Source organism: Rhamphochromis sp. 'chilingali' (genome assembly GCF_963969265.1).
Source record: "Rhamphochromis sp. 'chilingali' genome assembly, chromosome: 8".
Lineage (NCBI taxonomy): Eukaryota > Metazoa > Chordata > Actinopteri > Cichliformes > Cichlidae > Rhamphochromis > Rhamphochromis sp. 'chilingali'.
Window position 1 is genome coordinate 16,951,384 of NC_137935.1, and position 19,061 is coordinate 16,970,444.

A 19,061-nucleotide genomic window follows, 5' to 3' on the forward strand; every position below is an offset into this window, starting at 1 on the left:
CTGTGAGCAGCAGGGCTTTGCAAACTGAGCGCAAATCTGCTACTATATCGTTCAGATTCTGCTGTTTCTAGCTTGGTGTTTGTCTACTGTAGGAAAATGAATAAATAATCAAAGGTTTGCGTGTCACTGAGTGAGCGCACATCTATAATGAATGCTACCTAGCTGTATTGGGATAATAAATCTGGTTATACACTCAGTGTTCCTCTGTGCAGCTGACACAGATTTTTATGAGTCATTTCTAATGGGACTGCAGGAAGCTGCTTGATTTGGCTTCAATACAAAGATGCAGGAAACGGGTCTGCTTTAATATGGTAACACAAAAGGACGATAAAGTACTGCTCACATGGGTGTCTACTTGAACTGTCTCTCACTGGTCTTACTCAGCTTATTTTCATATAAAACACTGCACAGAGTCTGAGAGCGTACATGCTTGCAAGCATATTTTATTCCCACCCCCCCATACGCCCTTTATTTAATCCGATTTCTTGTACATCAACATACTATTGCCTGCATGGCTTTTTGTTGCACATGTTAATGCACTTTAACAGTTTTCTGTAATTGTTTTGTTCCCCTGTTCTCCCTCTTTTTTTTTTTTTTTTTTTTTCCTTTAATACCTTGGTGATAGGAACCGTGATTCTTGCAGCCTGCTCACTATGCCTGTTTTATCTCTCCCTCCCTCACACTTGGACTACATTTCCTCCTCCTCCTGTGTCTGTGCAGGCACTTTTGTCTTCATAGAGCGATATCTTGCTGGCATGGTGCCTGCATCAACTCTCTAATCTAATATACACCATAATCAGGCCACTACTTGACTACACCACAGTTGGGGAGTTTCACCCGAGTGTGAGCCCCAGAGGCAGCAAGCATTCAAAGGTTCTGGTATGATGGGGGACCAGCTTGTATATAAAGCTCATTCTCTCTGTGTGTTTACCCTCTGCTGTATATTGCCAGTGTGCTAGCTACAGTGTGTATGCATGTTTGTGTGTCTTGCTCAGAGCATCTGTTGTGTGGATAGTCAAGTCTGTAGGCTCAGTGAAGAGCGCGGCACTAAAGGCCTCTCCCAGCCTCTTTGTGGCTCAGCAGGAGCTTCAGATCTGGTGGGAGGAGGACGTTTGAGGTGCGCTACTCGGTCTTCTCTCCTCCTGACCACACAAAGTAAAACCAGACCAAAGCCCTCCTCTCTCTGTGGGAGATACAGCATCTCTCTGTGGAGGCTGAACACAGTACTGGTGCTCTGAGCCTATTCTGATTCCCTGCTTATTCTCCTCCTCTGCCTCCTGCTGCTGCTGCCGCCTCTACTCTGGCTGCTTCTGAAAGTCTGCAGCTCCGTGAATGCACATCAGTGCCATACCAACACATTAAAGATTAGGTCTCAAAATGGACTTTTAGGACCTTTATTCTTATTATTCTAGTTTGTTAGCAATTTACTGTACCTGTAGTGAATATATATACTCTGTGTATACTTGGATTAGTTTGAGTAGGTCTAGATATTAGTGGGATTACAGCATCTCTGTACTCCTCTCGCTTAGATCTGTGGCATTTGTCTTGCTAAAGTCTGTCTTCACAAGCATTTTCTCAGGAACTGTTTCCTTTTCTTCAGTTGTTCTCGTCTGGTTTCCTTATGTCTCTCCCCATCTCCTGCTGTGTCAGCATATCACATTTTAACCCTCTTCAAAGAGAAATGGCATTGAAGAAGACATTTTAATACAGTTATTTATTTTTTTACAGGCGCAAACTTTCACAATTTTTATCTTTCAGTGTCTGCGTGGTAGAACATAAAAAAAGAAGCGGTATGATTTGATTTAAGTCATATTAGATTCGTTGAGTCATTTTATCATATTTTTCAGTTGTAATCTACAAAAAATCTCCTACGCAGACTTTATTTTCTGACGTTCTGACACTTTAATGCTTTTCGCTGAATAAAAAGAGTCAGAAGCAATTTTTCATACTTTAGAATGACTTTAAAAAGATGAATCTCAGTATTTAAATTACTTGCAGTGCCACCATACATTGGCAACTATATTCACTGACCACTTTATTAGGTGCACTTGTTAAGCTGCTCATTAACACTTCAATCAGCCAATCACATGGCAGCAACTCAGTGGATCTGGCATGAAGGTCAAAGCGAGCATCAGGATGGAGAAGAAAGGTGATTTGAACAACTTTGAATGTTGCATGGATGCTAGTGCAAGATTGGCCAGATAGGAAGGCAATGGTAACACAAATAATACAAATAAATACATCCAAGTATGCAGAAGAGCATCTCTGAATGCACAATATGTTGAACCTTGAAGCAGATGGGCTACAGCAGCAGAAGACCACACTGGCTGCAACTCTTGTCAGCTAAGAGCAGGAAACCGAGGCTACGGTTTGCACCTGTTCACCAAAATAGGACAATGGAAGATTTGAAAAATGTTACCTGTTCCGATGAGTCTCGATTTCTCCTGCAGCATGCAAGTGGTAGAATCAGAATCCACCCTGCCCTGTGTCAACAAACCAGGCTGCTGAGGCATGCATGGCAGCCGCAGGCGAGTAATTGTGTGGGGGATATTTTCCTGGCACACTGTGGAGCTCTTATCGCCAACTGAAAATCATTTAAACATCGCAGCCTACCCGACTATTGTTGCTGACCATGCCCTTCCCTTTCTGACCACAGTTTGCCATGTCACAAAGGTTAAATCATCTCAAACTTGTTTTCAGAACATGACAATGAGTTCACTGTACTCAGCCAACAAATCTGCAGATACTGTGTGATGCTGTTATGTCAATGTGGACAAAAAATCTCTGAGGAATATTTACAGCAACTTGTTGAATCTATGAAATAGTGAATTAAGGCAGCTCTGAAGACAAAATGGGTTCAGTCCAACACTGACAAGGAGTAAAGTGGCTGGAGAATATAAATGTATTTATGAATGTTTGGTAGTATCAGCTGTACAAACTTATGTCAGTAATGCATGATGTATATGTGCATCCTGCTGATCCATTGTTAAACAGTTAACAAGGGATAAGTAGCTCATTTCTTTTACTGGAAATTGATCACTTGATGCAAAAGTTTCCTGTGCTTCCTGCCTCCTGATGCATGTAATGCCTGCACATTTGTTTCCCTGTCTGGTTGAACCTGGCTGGCTGCCCATACACATGGAGAGCATAAATAATATCTGGATATGATTCATTGAAGTTTTTAAATATTTACTGGTTAATTTAATGGTTTAAAGAGTTTTTAAAGTTTTAGGGACTCTTAATCTTATTCTTATTTTGGTAACAGTTTTATTTTGAGGTTTGAGAGGAAATGAAGTCATCATTTTGACAGACACTGGGAAGCATCATTTGCATAATTCAGGACTCTCTTACTGCTGTTTGGAAATTCTGGGATAAGAGTAAGGAGTCATTTCAGGCAAAAGAAAATGAAAACTGCACTCTGTCCTCACAGCCTTGATAAGCAAATGGGCCACTAATGGGGAACCAAATTAGTTTGACAGTGGCTGTGATGAATGAGATGAGGCCACATGAGATCCCACTAATGCAGTATAATGGCTGATGTGTGATTAGAAACATGCATTTCAGAATGAATCATATGCCAGACTGCGAAAAGTTTGCAGAGTTTTGAACTTTTTGTTTTTATGTTTTTGCGTCCAAGCTTTGATTTATTCACTGAGAATGTTCAGGCCTTAGTGACGTGAATGTACCTCAGTAACAGCAGAAAACAACCGGAATTACTAGAAGAGTCGGACAGTTTGAGAATTTGAGTTCGAACAGGTTCCAGTCTTGTGATTTTTTTTTTTTTCTTTGAGTAACCCTGTTGTTTGTTTTTTCCACAATAAGCTTTTAGTTTGCTATTTAGGGTTTATTTTTCTACATTTTATTAAGTCACATGTAAATTTGGAGAACTGCTAAGGGGATTTTATTACCATTTGGACGAAGTCACAACAGTTGGTTTCCTCCGATTAAAGTCTAACCTGTTGCATGATTTGGTGTGTTAACTACAGAGAAATAGGAGTGGTATCAAAATATTAATCTGCTCCTTTAAGCTGAAATGGTTACATGTATCTGTGCATGAGTGAAGGTAGAGGGGTGCAGAAGTCAAGGTTTTCTCTGCTCGTAGGTTCTAATTCAATAATGACTTGCTAATCACTCGACCTGTGGTTCTAATTAAAAGTGTCATTAAGTGCTCCTTGATTCTAATCAGGTGATGTTTGGAGAGGTTTGGGAGGAGGGAGGGGGGGGGAGTGTTCTCACTGTTCCATTTAACCTTGAATTATGTAAAAACAACCTAACATGGTCCAATTCAGTCATCATCAGTGTTGTTGTTGATAGAAATTATGTTTACATGTTGTTTTAGTGTTTTTTTTTTTAAATGTTATTAACCATGTTTATTGCTTTATTATTTAACTGGTTCATGTAATGTAAGTAATTCAATTGTATTAAGATTATGTATTAATATATATGTGTATAATTTTTTTTTTATTTCGTGTATGTGTGTGTGTCCAGGGGAAGGAGACGACTGAGGAGGAAGATGAAGTCGCTGTTGGGATGGAGAAAGGCTTTATGGACGAATTCTTTGAACAGGTTTGTTTCTCTCCCAATCCTGATCCTTCCTTCTCCTTTTTTTGCTGTCAATCACTTTTTCTCCATTTACACATTATCAGGCTCATTGAAGGCTAATCACTTGTCAGTCCAGGTAATTTCCTACTCCACAACATGCCCGGGTGTTTTTCCTCTGCTGATATTGAATCTAATCGTGCTGTTTTTTTTGGAGCGCTGTAATCAATCTCATGCCGTTTGTCTTCTCTGGGGTGCGTTTTTATGATTTATAACTGTTGATGTTGTTGCTGGTGTGGCATAAATTGTTCTGCATTTTATTTCATTTGAAAAAGCCTTTATTGATTCAACAAATCACACCAGTGCTCTACTCGCCCAACTCTGAATAACATTGATATTTTTCATGTATTTCTCTCAGTCTTTCCTCGTGGCACGACAGATGCTGAGCTTGTGTGCCAGCGGGGGATCGTTATTTGATCCCCGGCTACATTTGTAAGTTTGCTCACTTACCAAGCAATGAATAGTGCCGTAACAGCCCCCGAGACACAATATCAACCAAAATTAAAACTTTAAAAAGCAAAAACGCGTTCCATAAAAGTGATAAATGGATTTGCATGTCACTGAGTGAAATAAGTAGTTGATACCCAAGCAGATCTTGTTGGAGAAACCCTTATTAGCCGGCACAGCGGTAAGAAGTCACCAGGTTCATACACATCTCAAGAGGGATTTTGGCCCACTCCTCTTTAAAGAAACTCTCTCAGTCCTTTAGGTTTATTGCCAACCACTGCAGTGACAACTTCGTACATGAGTGTTCTGATTGAGGAGAGGAGGTTCTCATACAAGATTTTATGGTGCATGGCCCTGTCCATTGGTCCCTCCTGTACTTTCCTGTACCCTTAGCACATAAACAGCCCTAAAGCATAATGTTTCCATCGCCGTGCTTGACTGTGGGGTTGGTGTCCTGGGGGACAGCTGTCTCTTCCTCCAAACACTGTGGGTCAAGTTGATTCCAAAGAGCTCGATTTTGGTTTCATCTGACCATAGCACTTTCTCCCAGGCCTTCTGAGTCATTTAGATGTTTACTGACAAACTTCAGACGTCCTGTACATGTGCCTTCTTGAGCAGTGGGACCTTGGGGACACTGTGCTGTTCTTGGTGACTGGAAACCCAATTGTCTTCATTATGCAGTTTTTGGCTGATCCACCGCTTTTCTCACGATCATCCTCCTGTTATCTTTCCCCTGATGTCCTTTGACAGCTCTTTGATCGTGTCCAGGGTGGTAGAGAGGCTGGAATGCAAGAAACTGATTCTGTGCACAGACGCGCTTTATACAGATAGAAGTTGAGATCAGGAGTCTCTCAACAATACTGATTGTAGTCTTTAGATTATCGTCAATATTCTGTCTCTCTTCATTAAAATAAAATTACCATAGAAATTAGACTGTTCACTTCTTTGCACGTTTGCAAACTTACAAGTTCATCAGAGAATAAAATAATAATTTTCCACAGCGTAAATTTCTTTTCACATACATTTGGGAGCGTGTTCCCAGTGCGTGCCATGCACGTTTGCTGAGAGTACAAGCTGAACATCATTATAGCTCTCAGAGGGAGGGCCTCGTTTCAGCATGGCAGCAGTTGACATCTCCGCCCCAGAGAGAGGGAGACCCACTGGGAATCATCATTCATATGGTGCCAGGCCTGTTTTTACCCGGTGACGGCGTTCACTGTGAGAACAGTAGTGTAATTTTTTTATTACTTGTGTTGTTGGCAGTTATATTTCTTGTATTATATGCGCCACTACTTTCATTTTCTAAAACACCTGGGATTTGCCTTTGAAGTATTTAAATCACCATTGCAAATGCTGCTACAAAGGTGGGTTGGGCGAGGTTGAATGGCATTTAGCAGCATTTTTGAGTTACGAAAAAGGTCTGGCAACCAGCACTTTGATACGTGAGCTTTCAAAGCGCCGTGAGACAACAAACACATCGCCAAAAAGCCGCAATCATCAGTGACTGAGCTGAAAGGAGATCAATCAAAACGTCTGTATAGATATTTAATATTTCAGCACAGACAAGCGTCAAAAAGGAGAAGAAGCAGCCTTCTTTACCGACGTGTGATGGAAATATTGTTTTTATCATCACAATATTGTTGTTAAGTCATCAAAAGCACTAATTCATGCAACTGGGCAGCATATAGATGTGAGTTGATTAAATGTGCTCAGTGACTGCCTGCGATTGTTTAACACACTCCACCTCTCCACTAGGGATGGGTACCGGTGTCCGGTGCTGTGGTGTTTCGACAGAAGAACGGAGACGGCTTGGTTTGTAATGGAACGTATATATTCAGCAGTAGTTCGCCATTTTACATCTCACCATACACTTCACTTCTTCTCTCCTTCCATCATCCTTAGTCACAGAGCCCCCTACTGGTAACTGAGTATATGTTCATATTCAGTCCCCCTTGTAAGCAACCCTTCACCATCTTAGCAGTGTATGTAAACACAACATCTCTCCTCATTCTCACAGAATTCTACTACCTCAGTATTACTTACTTAGCATGGCAACATTACTATTTGCACAGAACATTATCAGTAGTAAACTTTGCAACCAGACAGCATTTTCAATACCTATTTCACTTATAACATTACTGGGTGTTTGAACTATACCCGTGATCTTAACATACAATCTTGTTATGGTGCCTAAATCGTCCTTTATAATGAATACTTGTACTGTTAAGGTTACTGTAGTAACTTAACAACCTTAAGTCACAAAACTCACAAATAAATCACAGTAAATCAATCCTCTATTATACTTGGACCTCAGAACTAGCAGTATGGAACTTAACATTAGCACCCAACAGCTCAAGCGTGTTTTTTTCACTTTTTTTTCTTTTCATTTTTTTTTTTTTAAACTCATTTCATAACATAATCCTTGGTCCAAGCTGGTAACTGTCTCGGTCTGTTAGGAACAGAAGGTCTTTTAGGAGTTTATCTTGTGTTATTTTCAACCTCGTCACCAGCCTGCAACGGCTCAGCATTCTCTGCGCAGCAGAGTGAGAGACGGGCTGCATTCCATCTCTTTCCATCACTCAAGATGAAGGTGCTCAGTCCAGTCTGTTGCTGCACTGACAGTGGATCAGTGAACTGTCTCTCTCCCTTCCCCACTCGGAAAGGTTTACGTATCCGCACCCTGTCACCGACCACAAGCTGGGGAGGTTTTGCCCCCCTCTTTGCATCAGTGTAGCGTTTACTCTTACGTTGCTGGTGAGAGACTCTGGCCCTGCATTGGTCATACTGTCCTGTGTCTTTGGGAAACGGCAGGACATTTAGCTTTGTTCTCATGGGTCTCCCTCTGAGAAGCTGGAACGGAGCTGCTCCAGTCGTTGCATGAGCTGTAGCACGGTAATTCTGTAGCATCTCTGTCACGGCGGGCTTCCACAGCTTCTGGGACACCTGTGCAGCCTGAACACAGTCCTTCAGCACTCTGTTGAATCTTTCTACACACCCGTTCGCTTGAGGGTGATACACACTTGTTCTGATGTGCTTGATGCCCCTTTCCGTCAGGAAATCAGCAAAGGCAGATGAAGTGAATTGTGGTCCATTATCTGTGGTAAGCTCACAAGGGTTTCCCTCCCGTGCAAAAACTGAAGACAAGAACCTAATCACAGTGTCTGTAGTAGCTGATGAAGTAAAGGCTACTTCTGGCCATTTGCTGAAGTAATCGACCAGTGTGATGGCAAACCTGCAGTCCTGCGACCCGCGGTCAAAAGGTCCAACAATGTCAACGGCCACATGCTGAAAGGGACCATCTGGAAACTGAACCGGCTGTAAGGGAGTAGGAGCAGTTTTGGCCGTTTTGTCACACAATTGACAGACTGAGCACGATGACAGAATCGCATGGACTTGAGTATCCATGCATGGCCACCAGTAAAGCTCTCTGAGCCGCTGCTTTGTGCGAACTATGCCCTGGTGACCTTCGTGTGCGAGGCATATCACCTTTTCCCGCAGGGACCTTGGGACCACCAGACGTGTCCCCCGGAAAACCAACGGTGATTCCACAGCAAGTTCATGTCGCACCAGGAAATACGGCTGTATCTCAGGTGGGAGAGACCTTTTCACCTTAGGCCAGCCTGAGCGGATAACCTGTTGCAGCAGAGAAAGGTCAGGGCAGTCCTCACATTCAGCTTTAAAATCCGTCAACGGTGTCGCTGTCAAGAGAGGAGAAACTTCAGCTATCTCCAAGAGAAGGTCTTTTTCAGCATCAATGTCAGTGCTGGAGTACATCAGGGGAACCCGTGAGAGGCAGTCTGCGATGACATTCTGAACACCAGGACGGTACTGCACATCATACTGAAAACACATCAGCCTTGCAGACCATCGTGCGATTCTCATGCCCGCTCTGTTCATACCTTTGGTGCTGAGAAGGGTAGTAAGAGCTTGGTGGTCAGTACGAAGTGTGAATCTGCGGCCCCATACATATGTACGCCATCTTTCCACCGCCCAGACACAGGCTAACGCCTCCTTTTCTGTGGTGTTCGGTGACAGTGTTCGGGAGGCGAACGCCACAACCCGCTCCACTTGATCTGGATGTAACTGTGTCAACACAGCGCCTAGCCCATAGTCTGATGCGTCTGTGGTGATAAAAGCAGGTAAGTCAGGGTCATAGACGGCAAGTGCGGGACTTTCCAGAAGGAGTTTTTTCAGGTTACTGAAGCTCTCATGTGCTGCCTCGTTCCACTGGAGTTCGACTTTCATGTCTGTTTTCAGCAACTGTCGCAGTGGTTCCACCAGTGTAGCATAATCTGGAATAAATTTACTGAACCAGGATGACAAACCCAGGAACGAGCGCAATGCAGCCATATCCTTTGGAGCAGGAGCCTCAGCAATAGCAGTAAGGTGATGTTGGCTTGGACGTAAGCCTTCCTTTGAGATTACATGGCCCAGGAATGTGATGTGTGACTGGCAGAAGGAACTTTTCCCAGCATTAATCTGCAGGCCGACATCTCTGAGACGTTGGAGAACAGCTTGCAGGCGTGTATCATGCACCTCCTTTGATGTTCCGTAGACGATGATGTCATCCAAGTAGTTGCGAACACCAGGCAGATCTTTCAGGACCGTTTGCATCATTTTCTGGAACGCCGAAGGTGCTGATGCTAGGCCAAATGGGACACGTGTGAACTGGAACAGTCCCTCATGAGTGATGAAAGCAGTCAGCTTGCGGCTCTCCGGATGCAAAGGTAATTGGTGGTATGCTGAGCTGAGGTCAATCTGGCTGTAGTGAGTGGCACCTGCCAAGTCAGAAAACAGATCCTCCATATGAGGAAGAGGATGGCAGTCAGCAATAATGCTCTTATTGGGTTCACGAAGGTCAACACACAGTCTCAACTCCTTTTTTCGCTTTCTGGCCACGACCAAAGGACTCACCCACTCAGCTGCATCGATCCTTTCAATTATGCCAGCTTTGAGTAAGCGAGAGAGTTCTGCTGACACCTCTGTACGTACACTTAATGGCAGGCGTCTCAGCTTTTGGCGTACAGGCCGCACATTGTTGTTTACCTGTACTTTATGGATGAACCCTTTAACACATCCAAGTTGAGCTGGTGGAATAGGATCAACATTGTACACAGCAGACTTCTGGTTAGACGAATCCGGCTCATCTGCAGTTTCATCCTGAATACGGTCCACTTTGCCTCCGACGATGCAGACGTTCAGTGCTCTAATGAGGTCGAGGCCTAATAGCGGGGAACCAGCTTTGACAATGTAGAAGGAAGCAGGAACTTTTTCATTCTGTGCATGCAGTGCAACTGATGCAGGCAGACAACCCATCACAGCCAACTCATCTTTAGCATAAGTAACTAGTTTGACTTTAGGTCGCACCAGTGAACAGTCTGCAAAATACTGTCTGTAGATAGTTTCTGGCAGAATAGACACGGAAGCTCCAGTGTCTACTATCAGCTCTACTGTCTTAGAGCCACCTTGTACAGTTTCAATGTCGACAGTGCAGGTAAGCTTATCTTGAATAGCTGCCATCATTTTAGCATCTTGCACGCACAGTACTGCCAATTCTGGAACCACTACTTCTCTCACTTCACTGACTGACGACTTACATACCTTGGCAAAATGTCCCTTTTTCCCGCAGTTATTGCATTTTGAAGAAGCAGCCGGGCAGTTTTTATCATTAGCTAAGTGCTTGTGAGAACCACACCTGAAGCACTTCCGCTGCTGCTGCTTTGAACCTCCCCGTTTGCGTTGGTCTGGAGTGCAGCCTTTAGCGGGGCGAGGTCCTCTCCTCTGGTCAGAGTGGGAATTTGCCGCGTCGACTGTCTGAACAGGCGCGGTCGGACACGAGCCGGGTGTGGAGAGTAGAGTAGCGTTTTTGACTGCTGCTTCTACCTGGCTCGCAATAGTTAGAGCCTTATCCAGTGTGAGTTCATCCTCCAGTAACAGTTTGTCTTTCACAGCGCTGAGATGAGCATTGGAGATCAACTGATCTCTTATCATTTCACTTTCCATTTGTCCAAAGTAGAGCTGGGCGATAGAACGATAACGATATGTATCGCGATATAACTTTTACTCGATAGAGAAATTAAGCTATCGCGATAGACCTCGCCGCTCTTGTCCTCAAAAAAAAAAAAAAAAAAAAAAAAAAGGTCAGCCAATCCAAATTAAGTAACGCGGAGCCGAACCAATCACAGCCGCAGAGTCACGTCGCGTGACTTGTTACCGTATAGCACAAGTGCCAAGCCGCACGTGTGTTTGTTTGGGAAGCAGCCAGCGGGTAATGGAGGAAATGAGTGTGCCGACTAGAAAAATCAACCGAGCGTGACCGAAGAGAAAACAGATGATGGTTCCAATGCCGGAGAGATTGTCGAACGGAAGAGCTAAAGAAGTTCCGTAGTGGGAAGGTATTTCGGCTATTTCAAGTCTGACAAAAAAACAGAGTAGCGTGCACTGTAAATTGTGCCGAAAGCAAGTCTGGAAATACAATAAACTGGTGCATGCATCACACTGTGCGCCACGTTATTGTTTCGGTGAAATGAATTTCTACAATACTGTTACTGTTAATTCTACTCTCTGCAATGTTTAAATGCTTACATATACACACAGTTACTGTCCGTCCACACATACGACTCGGTTCTGCTTCTATGCCCCAGCTTTGTTTACTTTTTCCCACCGAGGCTTCTAGACTTCTGATTGGCCAGCATTTCGGCACGGTTAGGAATCTAGCGCCACCTGCTGCTTTGGCATGTTCATAGCAGCGTTTTCCTTCATTTCTGCCTTTATGTGTGGACGGGATTATTTTTTAAAACGAAAACGGAAAATCTCAGTTTTCAAAAATACCCGTGGACGTAGCCTCAGTCTCTGACTGGAAGCGCTAATTCGTCATTCGGCTTTTGTCAGACTAAAGTAACTGTTAAAACTGTTTGAAAAGCTAAGCTATACAACAAGGAGAGATTGAGAATTTCCTTTTAGTTCTCAGTTTATTTGAAATTTAAAAAGTTAGTCAGTTTTGTCTGTTCTTCTGTAAAACAAACTAAGATTTATTTTTAGAATTAATATTTTGTTTCTAAGTGGAATTGACAATTTAGTCTGTTTTGTTTGTTCTATTTTGAAACTTAAACGCTTTAGCGGCTGCCTTTTGTGTAGTTTGCAATATTTGCCTTTATTTATCTGAAAAAGTCTCATGTTCCTTAAGTACATCTACCCTGTTGAACTTATTATGGGGAATAAATATTTAAATAAAAACAAGCTGCTGATTATTTCACATTTTACTTGTGAGCAACGGCACATTTAAATCTTACAAATATAGTTATTTGGCTTATATCGTGATAGATATCGTTATCGCCTGAAATGAAAAAAAAAAACATATCGTGATATGAAAAAATCTCATATCGCCCAGCTCTAGTCCAAAGTTACAAGATGAAGCTAATGCTCTTAGAGCCACCACATACTGAGAAACAGTCTCATCCGCTCGTTGCATAAGCTGTCTGAATGTATGACGGCACGCCACGACATTCACTTTCGGCACAAAGTGCTTCTCCAGTGTGCTCATGGCGTCAGCATATGTATCACCTTGCTCCGGTAACGTGTAGAATAACCGCTGTCCCTCCGGGCCCAAGCAGTGTAGCAAAACAGCGCGTTTCCTAGCATCCGGCCATGCGTCTCCCGTGGCATTGATTACTAGCATGTAATTGTCGAATATTTTCCGCCATGTAGTAAATGGAATCGGCGGCTCACCTACATGTGGAAGAAAAGATGGTGGACTCGGAACTGATGCACTCATCCTCGTCGCCAATTTGTGGTGTTTCGACAGAAGAACGGAGACGGCTTGGTTTGTAATGGAACGTATATATTCAGCAGTAGTTCGCCATTTTACATCTCACCATACACTTCACTTCTTCTCTCCTTCCATCATCCTTAGTCACAGAGCCCCCTACTGGTAACTGAGTATATGTTCATATTCAGTCCCCCTTGTAAGCAACCCTTCACCATCTTAGCAGTGTATGTAAACACAACAGGTGCCATGATGGCACCGGTTCTGACATAAACGGTAGTAACCAGACCGAAAAGCAGCGCACATTTCGGTGCTTTATTTCGGTGCTTTTTTTTCCTGAGCTGTGATACACTTTAGATTCTAGCCAATCATTTTACGTTTCCGAGGATAGTAGGCGGGGCCAGGTACGTACGTTCTGTTAGAGCAGAGCTACAGATTAAAAATGTCCAAGGCGAAGCGGTCAAAAGTCTGGCTGTACTTCACAGCAAAATATGCAAACTCAGCAGCCTGCAACAAGTGCTTTAAGCTGATACTGTGATACTGTCAAAGGAGGTAACACCTCGAATCCGATGAAACACCTGGCGACGCATAGCGTTTTTTTTAAAAGCCCAGAAATGCGCCGTATTTGATAGCTTGCTGCGAGACCTCACACCGAGCACATCTACTGCGGGTGGGTTGCCTGTTATGCAACATCCCCCAAAAACAGGAAGAGGAGAGTCCTGGCCCCTAGCCCTGCCAGTGTAGCAGAAATGATGACGGATGATGGTGGCAGCAGCAGCCGTTCTTCTCTGCGTGAGTAGCTAATTTACATTGAGTAGGCTAACCACGTTATTACATTAATGCATGTAAGGTGAACTAGCAAACATCATCATAGCTACATGCGGCTGTCCTCTTGTTTGATGGCAGATACTCCCTTCACCCTGGCTAAAAAGGCTAAAATGACCAAAGAAAAAGTGGAAAACAGTTAAACATGAGAGGTTTAGGACAAAGTTTGTGTTTTTTCCATTGTTTAAGCACTGCTTCCAGCCAAGAGTGATACCATGTATGCCCCATAGCTGCAGAAAAGGCTAACATTGTTATATTTTTACAAAAAACAGCTGAACATGAGAGGTTTTTGGACCAATTTTGTGTTCTCCATTCTTTAAGCACCGGTTTGAGCACCGTTTGAGCACCGGCACCGTTTCAAAAGTACCGATTTGGCACCGGTATCAGATAAAACCTAAACGATACCCATCCCTACTCTCCACCCACTTCCAGCATTAGCTTTTAGATTTCTCCATCAACCATAACTTCATGTAAATTTAAATGTGGTGAAGTGCACACCCTGCCAGATGTTTGAGCTTAGTAACAAGTTTGTGTTAAACTGGCTCAGTTTTGGAGAAACTCGGCAGCAGAGGCAATCAAAAAGCACCTTATAGTATGTAAATATTGATAATAAATGAGTAATTAGTCTGTGAATACCTCTTCTGACTGTGTGCGTATCCTCGGAAAACCTTTTCTTGCTTGGAGTCATCTGATCACAGGTCAATCAAACAGGCCACCTCAGCTGCTTCTGTCCACAGTCTTATTATTTTATTCATGAGCCAAAGAATGGGCAAGAGACGAAATGCAGATTAACCAGAAAATCGAGAGCTTGTCTACTACAGTGGTCTCTCAAATGGAGCAAAAATGTTAATGCGCACAGAGTGGGGAAGTTATGCTTGTAGTAGTTGGCTCGGCATCGGCTGCTTCATTCATTCTTCACCATTAGTGGCTCATTCATGTGCTTCGCGGCTATCAGATGACTACTAATGTGTTATCTTGTTACTGCAGCAGGTCCCTCAAGTGCTTTAACCACTTAAAGTTTTTAGTTTTTTCTTTTTTAAATTCAAGGTTGATCGGACTCTGGGAGCAAGAGAACCCACACAGGCACTGCACGGAAACCAGGAAAAGGACTAAGGATAAACTGGAACCAGTGACCACCAGAATGAATGGTCTCTGGTGGCTCTGCCATGCTAATCTTTTCTGGCATGCACTTTTCTACCAGGGAATGATTACTTTAAATCATTCAGGATTTTGGAGGCAATTACCTTCATGCTGCGATGAAACATTCATGTCCCCATCAACAGGGCAAGAAGGGACACTCAATAATTTGACTGTGAAAATGTTGTTAATCATGTCTTCAAAACATTGAAGATTTTAGACTGACATGTCCAAGTGTTTGTACCCCTCTCCTCAAAGCAAAAAAGGAGGAAATGGTTTTGGAAAAATGTCGTTCAGTGCCAGAATCAATGCTTAGTCACTGTGCAGACTCATGCTCAAAACGTATGCTCTCTTTTTTCCCTTGTTTTTCTGAGTCTGAGCTGTGGCCACCTTTTAAAACATTCCCTGTTATTAAGATCACAGGTGGCTAAGGTGGCAGTGGCAATATTTGGTGCACATGCTAGTATACGGTGAAGGGGGGGACGACACAATAGAAGAGCACCATCTAAAACAGGAAGAGAATCATCAATCGGCTTGTGACTCAGCAATCTGGCACATCTGGTACAGCTGTCCATTTTGTTTAAAAGCTTATCTAATGTTCCGATGTTGCCTATCAAGGGTGTCATGGCATGGGAGGCTGGGCACCAGTGTTGGTCAAGTTACTTGAAAAAAGTAATCAGTAACTAATTACTGATTACTCCCCCAAAAAAGTAATCCCGTTACTTTACTGATTACTTATTTTCAAAAGTAATTAATTACTTAGTTACTTAGTTACTTAGTTACTTTTTAAAAACACAATTTACAACCTGAAGAGGTGATAAAGTGATAGATCTTTCAGCCCAATTCTACTTTTTCTACATAATCCATCATACAAAATGTAATCAAATGGAAAAGTCTCTTTTTTTAACTTGTTTTATCAGTTTTAATCTTTTAACTTTATGCATCAAGCAAAACATTTAATTATATGCAACATTTTCTGACTTGAATAAATTAGTTTAACATTTAAACCTATTTTCTACACATTCCAGCACATAAAATAAAATATTTTTTGTGTTTTCACTCACTCTTTCAAACAGATGCAAGTAAAACACAGCAGAAAATAAATAAAGTCAAAGACTCAGCGGTCCTTTTGCTCTATTTTCACCTGTAAAGCAGGAGCAGGGTAGGCGGAGGGTTACCCTGGTGCAGGTGTGCTGCGGTCAGTTGAAGAATCCGCGCGAGTGTCTCTGTGAGTTTCCCATCACGTCGTAGCTACTCGGTGCTTGCTCGGAAGTTTAGGGGTTTTTTTCGCTGTAAAAAGAAGTTTTCTTCCCACGCACGATGGATGCTAATGTTTTTGTCACTTTTTATGGAATCAAACTCAAAGTAAGGTCAGTACTTCCACACTTTAAACGCTGCACGCTCATACTCTCTCCCGCACTCGATATATTATCCATTGTTGATCTGCACACAGCTGCTGTCACCAACGTCGCACTTGCTTACGTCACTGTCATGAGACATTCTCGCAAAAAAAATCACGGTTTTAGTAACGCAGTAACGCAGCGTTCCTACGGGAAAGTAACGGTAATCTAATTACCGATTTTGCAATAGTAATCCCTTACTTTACTCGTTACTTGAAAAAAGTAATCAGATTACAGTAACGCGTTACAAGTAACGCGTTACTGCCCATCTCTGCTGGGCACTAGCGAAGCAGGTAGATGGCCCATCACAGTAAGAGTTTTTCTGTTCAGTTCAGAATCACCAGTTTTTGTTTTTTGTTGTTGTTGATTTTTTTTTTTTTGTGGAAAGCGAAGCACTGGACAAAGCCCACACAGGCCCAGGGAGATCATGGATTTGAACCAACAACCTTCATTGTGTAAAATGACAGTGCTAAGCAGTGCACCAATGTGCTGCCCCGTTGAATGCAAAATATGAAACAATTTTGGTATCTCTCAGCTACGCCTGTACGTCAGCAACCAGAACAACACATTTTTATATTTAAAAAGAAAGTGCAGAGAGTTTTCTATTCTTTCTTTCTTCAGCTGCGAAGTCTAAAACTCCTGAATCTGAGGTTTGACAGTCAGTACAGAGGTAATCCAGGGTATAGCTTCAAAAAGTCTGTAATTATGGGATGTTTTAGCTCCGGAGGATCGCTGCAGGCTGCAGCCATTTCTCTCACATTTGTCTCATTTATGTTCTTCTGCTGCTTCCCGCTTCTGACAGACTGTCTGTATCCCTGATATAGAAACACAGCCCTCTTTATCTGTCTGTAATTTTCAGTCTGTCTCAAGTGAAGAAATGAAGGAGGCAGAGTTTGACTGAAACATGTAGACAGAGGGATCCACAGAGAGCGGTTTGACACTGAGCTAAAAGCTTCAGGGAGTGTGAGAGTGGCAGAGTCGTTAGGAGAAGTTAGACAGCAAGACCAGAGAGGAAGAACGGGTATCAATATGTGACAGAGAGATGTAGATGGTGAGTGGAGCAGAAGAAGAGCAGGCGCGGTCAGGCTTCCACCCCGACTGGGTGTGTTAATTAAGCTTCCACTAGTGATCTGCAGGGATAACGGACGGTGGAAATACCACTGTGACCTTGAGTCACACTGTAAACACTGAGTGTGCATATTGATTTTATGTTGTGGAATTTTTGTAAAGATGAATGTAGCCACCTATGGTCATGCTTAGTATCTATCTGTGTGCATGCCTGTTTATGCGATTACTATGCGATTATGTAACAGTCACTGAAACTGCCCACCCCACATGTCACACAATGAAAATTGTAACTAAAAGAATTGCTTATATTTCCGTAATCTTTATTAGTGCTGTTGAAATAGTGGCTACACAGAGAAGTTCTAATTAGTTTAATTAGAAAATTAATTTAGGATCTGCTTCATGTGATGTGGCTCGTCTTTGAAGCTCATTAGCCCGGACATGCGTTCACAATAAAGTGATTAAAAAGCTCTATTTTTTACATTTAAGTAGCGTTTTTACTTTGTTGATTATGAAAATCTGCAGTGCAGTTTTTCTCTGCAAGCTTTTTCTGATACGTGCTTTTATAAATGTTTACAGTACTGTGCAAAAGTCTTGAGCCACTCCTTTCTTTATATTTTGCTTCCGAGGAGATGGGTTTGCCTTGAAGAATAGTTTTCAGGCTTTCTGAAGTTTTTCAAGGTCTTTCTTTAGACATAATCTGCTCCTCACTTATTTTCAGTCAAGTCCTTGTATCTGATCATCTTCATAGGAATATTTTTTTCCTTTCTTTTTTTTGGTTGTATGCCAAACCACAACGGAAGTCTCAAGGTATGAAGCAGTGTTGTGTATAAAAATAACTTGGGAAAGAGCCAATTTTAAATGATATCTTTATACTCTTTGTTACTAGCAGCCTGTACAATAATGCATCACTTGTTCTCATTTGTTTAGTTGAATCTATGAAAAATACAAAAGACAAATGTTTGACAGTGTTTTGTTTTTTTTGTTTTTTTTCCCCCAGTAAATTTCAGAAATACTTTATTAATCCGAAGGATTAATAAAGGATTATATCCAAAAGAGCAGTTACTGAAAACTTCTTTTCCACATTGTGTGGCTTTTAGAAAACTGAGGTCTATATGTATCCAGGAGGTCATGAGAGAAATGCAACAGTGAGCGCTTACAGCCATCTGCAAAACACAGTGGAGGCTCCGTCCTGGTGGTGTCAAGATGAACTTTGGAATGACTTTTAGGAAGGTGAAGAGCTACTTGATTATGAGTAAGCTCTTATGTAATACAACTCAAGTTTAGCTGAATTGTTTTGCTTTATGTTCTGTGTTTCCATATATGTTTGCATGCTTCTCCTATTTCTCATTCTACTAAAGAAACATAGAGACGTGATGGGTGGCTCAAGACTTGCACAGTATGTGAATCATTAGACTCCTGCTATAAAGTAATCATTTCTTATGTATTCACAACAGCAAGTGTGTGAATACATTTGTATGCAATATGTTGAGGCTTTAATCTGCTTTGGCGTTGTCTGAGTATCAGATCGTTTAGATGGATGCAAACACTACTCTAAGACGCAACTAAATCTAAATTGTGATGCTGTAGAAAGAGTTTAATTTGAAGATCTAAAGATGGATAGTAGATGAGGCTGATATTTGAAATTATGAACAATTTTGAAAAAAATGTTTTTAAATATGGATAATTCGAAGAAAATAAGTGCCTAACAGTGAGCTAAAAAAGAAAAGGCAGAGAAAAGATCCTCATCTTCAGCTATTTGTCAAAAAATGTCTTACTTTTCTTACATTGTGCAACAGAGCCCATTTATGCTTCACCTGATG

At 42.1% G+C, this 19,061-nt stretch overlaps 1 protein-coding gene across 4 annotated transcripts in view; it reads left to right on the plus strand.

Annotated features, from left to right (window-relative positions):
- Positions 1-19,061, plus strand: part of LOC308401272 (syntaxin-1A-like) — an 83,108-nt gene that overhangs the window by 16,494 nt on the left and 47,553 nt on the right. For all 4 annotated transcript variants that reach the window (XR_013972503.1, XM_080889421.1, XM_080889420.1 and 1 more), the window contains exon 2: positions 4,489-4,566. Coding sequence is in view for 3 of the 4 variants with exons in the window: in XM_080889421.1 (XP_080745547.1) it covers positions 4,489-4,566 (78 nt within the window). In the remaining variant the exon portion in view is untranslated. The remainder of the gene's footprint in view (positions 1-4,488; positions 4,567-19,061) is intronic.